Here is a 5,508-nt window from a genome sequence, read left to right as displayed (position 1 = left end):
CACACACACACACACACACACACACACACACTAACACGATCTCTTTCTCTCAACAAAGTTGCAGTCTAAACCTCGTCGCCTTTATGGCTTTTTAATGTTTGGTGTTATGTTTAGCCCTGAAGATGTAGTGGCAAGAACAAACTCTGATAACCCTACGGGGCGGTGCTACTGACTGAAGTGTCTTAAGGCCATTCCCAAAGCGGGGAAATTAACATGTTTTTATGCTCTGTAGAAAGAGGAAGATAGATCTAGGATCTAAATGGTCTGATATGTCGTCAACAGGGTGGCTTGACACAAACACACACACACACACACACACACACACACACACACACACACACACACACACTCACACACACACACACCAACACGATCTCCTTCTCTCCACAATGTCACTGTCTAAACCACGTCGCCCCTTAATAGATTTGTAATATTGAGGTTTTAGTTCAGCTCTCAAGATATAATGAAAACAACAAACAACTTGTCATAAACTTTTACATCAACACTCTGAGTAGATAATAATATCAACGAGATATTTACCCGACAGCAAACTTCCCTCAACTGTATCCATATCTAAAACAAACGTATGCGATAATCTTAAGCTTAATATGAACCCGGGAACCTGTCAGCCTGCCAAGTTTTTCTCCCTTTTGACTGACACAACTCCAATTACATTGCATTTTTTAAAATCCCTTGACAGCAGCCGTTTTAATGCTCATGGTGGGTTTTTTTTACGCCCCCGTAGGCACAATTTAGAAAATCAGTGGACGGGGTTCGATCCGGCCTGTTAGGGCTATCCTGGGCCGGGATGGGCACAGCGTCCCAGCAGAAAGACAGAGATGCTCTATGAAAATTATCCCCACACGGTAATCATCAAACTCGGGTCTGCTGCACGCGACGGCTAGCCGTCTTACACCACACCACAGATGCCCTCCACCCTGACTCACAATTTCAACATCATGTACATTTCTAAAAAAATTATGTATACCTCTCTAAAACTGTCTCTTATTTTCAAATAACTAGCAGAGTCTCTACATAATGACAAACAGACCTATTAGCAGTTTTTATTTGCAGTTAAGAAAACGAAAAAAATGAAGCTTGTTTTTGTAGTGTTTTTTGTGCGCCCTTCAACATAATTAAACAGAATTCAGGAGGCTTGCTTCAGCCCTGCGTATCAGGGCTAACCCGTGTTAAGATGGACACAAAGTCCCTCAGAAACATTTGTTTAAAATTCTCCGTACTCGGGAATCGATCTCCGGTCTTCTGTGCATGACGGCGAAGCACTTAACCGCTACACAACAGACACGGGTTGCATTCCTCTCTCCCCTCTTAAAACCCAACTGTGTTGAAATAGATTTTAGACTAAATCTACTTCTTTATTTTCTAAACTTAGATTTATAGATCAAACTTAATCCACACTTAATAGGCTGGCTAATGCTTTTGCACCATTCACTTTTCACTAAGAATAGCCATTCTTTCAAGCTTCAGAAAATAGGCACGGCATCATTGTTATTTTTGGACAAACAAGGCCAAAGAGAGGATGACAGAACAATGATTACTCCCGTCTCCCGGAAAGAAAGGTATACCCAAGGTCTTTGTTCAACGCTTTTTGATCGATGCTAATAAAGTTTGCATAGGGCTTAGATTCGATCTTCTAGATTCTAGGTCTTGAGCATCTCTCGCGCATTGAATAACAGCGACGAAGCAGACTGGAGGATAATATTTGAAACTTGGTAACTGTGAATGTAACAGCTGTCTATTGATTCATCACTTCTGTAGTCCAGATAGGCCTACATTCCATGCCACTTGCGTCTGTTTCTTTTGAGATCTGCACGCGATTTCACAAATATCAATACATTCTTCTCTACTGTTTTTTGTGTTCACTTAAGTTTTGCTGCTACCTCCTGAATTGCCTCTCACAGTCACAGTAGCCATAGGTCATTTTTATTTAAGGCTACGAGGCAGTTCTATGCTTTACTGGACACATTTCTTCCTGTTGATCTTTCAATAGTTGTTGTTATTGTTGTTGTTTTGTTGTTGCTGTTTCTGCTGCAGCTGTTGCTGTTGAAGAGTGTTTTTTAGCTGGCGTTTCTTTTTCTCCTCCTCCTTCTCCTTCTCTTCTTTCTCTTCTTCTTCTTTTTCTTCTTCTTCTTCTTCTTCTTCTTCTTCTTCTTCTTCTTCTTCTTCTTCTTTGTTATAAGAGAAATGTAACGGTCAATTAAAAAATTATGGATGTAGCCCAAGTAAGCCCAAGATTGTCGTATTGTAACAGCTTTGGTCTGTCGGACATAAAAAGAATTCGAGACTTTATTGAAAAGAGAATCTCCTTCTTTCCGTGGTATTACAGCATTCAAAAACAACTGTGGCTGGCCCTGACGGGCAAAGTCGAAGCAGTCCGCCTCCTATTATTAGAGAGGAACTATTGAAAAGAGAGGATTCGTCTGGAGCCATCACTGTAATGGTTTCTATTTCTGGAAAAAAATAGTATAAACTAACTAAATCGTAGAACTCTAAAATACGTCTTTTTCTATCAAAGCGTAGGTACATCTGCTAGGACAAAATCGATCTATTTTCCACACTGTGCCCAGCCACTGAGATCAATACTCTAAGGGCTCTAGTTTTCGAAGGATTATTGAACACATTTTCCACAGTCAAGCAACGCTAGTGAGGCATTTTCCTGTGGGTGTTTCCAGCCATTTTCCCCTCCTGTAATACAGGTTACATGTCAAGTATACGTTGTTGACGTGGAATTTAGGTAGGTTATCACTTGGGTGTACACTTTAGCAAGACATGATAATCTTAGCTTTAAATAAAAACAGGGCACTGCACAGCGATGACCAGCAATAGCTTGTGCTTCAATATGTTGTGTACATATTGTATTTAAGTCCCGTACATAATGAATGTATTGTATGTGTGTGCGTGCGTGTGTGTGTGTGTGTGTGTGTGTGTGTGTGTGTGTGTGTGTGTGTGTGTGTGAAAGATTTGGTGTATGTGTGAGTTTGTTTATGTGTGCTTATGTAGGTGTATTTGTGTGTCTTGTTTCATTCTTGCAGTATACGAATCTTTTCTGTGCTGTTAAAAAGGTAATGTGAGTATGTGTGGATGTGAAGATATGACAACGAGGTATAGCAAAAGTGGAACGACGTCCTATGAATACTATGATCGTGTGCACGGACAATTTTTTAATGTTTTTCCACCCCCATCCCCCACCCCCACCCCACCCATACGCTTTCCCCGAAAAAAAAAGATAAACTGCTTTCTAAAAGATGTACCACAGAACGTTGTGAACGCTTGGACTATAACTATTGATTGCCTCTTCTCTTTTGGCAGGAATGATGTGAAAGCGAGTACCGGCGCAAGGCAAACTGGGACGGATCTTCCGACATAAAAATGACCGCTACTGCCTGTCTTTGTACCCTGCTCACTTCCTGCTTTCGTCTCGATCAGTCTCTTTGACGATTGGACCGTTCGGTTACTGACAATGGCGGCGGACAAAGAGGGAAACGAGTACATAAAAAAGCGACCCACTTCCGCTCCCAGGGCGGGGGAGCTGACAGCGAACATCCCGAAAATAGTACTCGTGGATAAGACGGACGGCTTGTCCGGGACAACAAAGACAGAGTTATCCCCCCACTTGTCGTCTGTTCCAGCCAATTTGGCAACCGTCGACATCCGTGTCAATGAGGAGTACAGCCAGACAACGAGTGCTGGAAGTGGCCAGGACCTGGCGAATGGACGGGGGTTGAACCCCTCGTCTTTATCTGCGGCTGCTGAACAATCGCGCTTCTCGTCTAAGAAATCAGATCACCCGCCAATTCGGTCTTCATCAGACATTGGACTTCCCGCCGCAAGTATGCCCAATCTGGCTCTTCAGTTGGGTATGGTGGGCGGAGGTGCGATGGAGGGCGGAAAGGAGAATCACTTAGGTGTATATTGCTCCCCAAGAACATCCAGAAGGTCAGTTGACCTAGATATCAACTCTCGGGCGGATACACATGGCCAGTACGAGTGGATAGAAACATTAGACTCGTCCTCCAACTCACTGAAAGTGCTCACCGCGTCCAGCAGAGTCGGCAGCGCTCTGTCCCTCAACAGTGAATGCACGGCAAGAAGTATAGGGCTATTGTCCAACGATTCGGACTCTGACAACGACGTGTCCATTTCTGAAAAGGACAAGCTCTCCGATAAACCTGCTCAGCTCCGCAGATTTATGTCTCACCCAGAAGAAGGCACGTCTCCGGAAGTCGGCGCGAGGCCGTCACAGTCTCTCTGCAATCTAAAATCTGCGAATGCGTCAAAAAGCGTTGACACTGACGTCATAGCAGACGCGGATTTGGACACGATGGCGTCATCTCTCGACAACACAACGTCATCGCTAGACGACTTTCAAATAAGCGTGAGTCCTGACAGTAAAATCCCTGAACAAGGCAGTGGGACAGACACCCGCCGTCGAAACTCAGTGCCAGTCAAGACGAGCAACCCCCCGTCCCAGTCAGCTTCCAAACCCCTGAAAGACTCGTCCATTCCGACTTCGGGTGGGAACAGCAGAGACCGCAACGCCACACGCCGCTCCAAACAACCTCGCCCTGGGTCGGACGCCAGAGACGGTGGCCCAATCTTCTCGTTGCCTGGTGGGGACGCGAGCACCTCTGGCAGCAGTAGCATCGGCGGGGGTCAAGGCAGGTCAAGTCAGATGCTGTGCTATAGGTGTGATCAGAACGACACTTCCAGGGACGGCAGGATCCGACAGTGGCTCCAGGATATGGATAAACACAGCTATTCCAATGGATAAACCCGCCAGGAGTTGTAATATACTGCACTGAAAAAGGAATGGAGTATTTTCTGTCTTTTACGTTTTGGTTGTTCAGGAATAAGTGTTCCTTCTCTCTGCTGAATCGTTGACTAGCTTTTGGGGATGGGAAAACACAAAAGCTGTTTTACGAATGAATACACAGGTTAGTCCGTTCAGGATCGAAATAAACAAAAAACAAAAGGCTTAGCTGTCTTTAACGTTTGTATTCTATGTGCATAATATTCTTTCAATGGCTTCATAATGGATATCCCGTACAATTATTCTGTAATGGGAATCCATAAGCTGGTTGTGCTGGGTTGAAGATGGAGGGAAAGTTTCTTTCGTCTTATTCCGTCTTTCAGGTCAGATACATCACACAAAGTCCAGATTGGCTTTAAAAGAAAGGATAAAAGCTGCTGGCCTCCCAGACTGTCTCAATTGTGTTAATAGGGACGTAAGATATCAACATAAAAAGTGTTTTATTTCTGCTGAATCATCCCTATGCTTTGGTGTTTCGAATCATTATAGAATTATCGGAATAAATGAGAGATGGGACGGTCCCCTCTAGGTGGTGGAGAATTGAATGATACCCCTCTCTCTCTCTCTGTCTCTCTCTGTCTCTCTCTCTCTGTCTGTCTCTCTCTGTCTCTCTCTCTCTCTCTTTCTCTCTCTCTCCCTCTCTTTCTCCCTCTCTCTCTCACCCCACACACACGCAC

The 5,508-nt window shown here is 44.3% G+C and overlaps 1 protein-coding gene across 4 annotated transcripts in view; it reads left to right on the top strand.

Moving 5' to 3' along the window:
- LOC101860197 overlaps positions 1 to 5,290 on the top strand; it is an 11,226-nt gene extending 5,936 nt beyond the window's left edge. For 3 of the 4 annotated variants that reach the window (XM_035972038.1, XM_005106930.3, XM_005106929.3), the window contains exon 2: positions 3,331 to 5,290. In XM_035972038.1, coding sequence (XP_035827931.1) covers positions 3,482 to 4,792 — 1,311 coding nt within the window. In that variant the 5' untranslated portion in view covers positions 3,331 to 3,481 and the 3' untranslated portion in view covers positions 4,793 to 5,290. Of the gene's footprint in view, positions 1 to 2,584; positions 2,756 to 3,330 lie in introns of those variants that run through there. The other variant, XM_035972039.1, reaches the window with a different exon arrangement.
- Positions 5,291 to 5,508: the final 218 nt, after the last annotated feature.

This window comes from Aplysia californica, unplaced genomic scaffold (genome assembly GCF_000002075.1).
Source record: "Aplysia californica isolate F4 #8 unplaced genomic scaffold, AplCal3.0 scaffold00564, whole genome shotgun sequence".
NCBI lineage: Eukaryota > Metazoa > Mollusca > Gastropoda > Aplysiida > Aplysiidae > Aplysia > Aplysia californica.
Note: the sequence above shows the minus strand (reverse complement) of the source record. Positions and strands in the feature narration are given on the sequence as shown.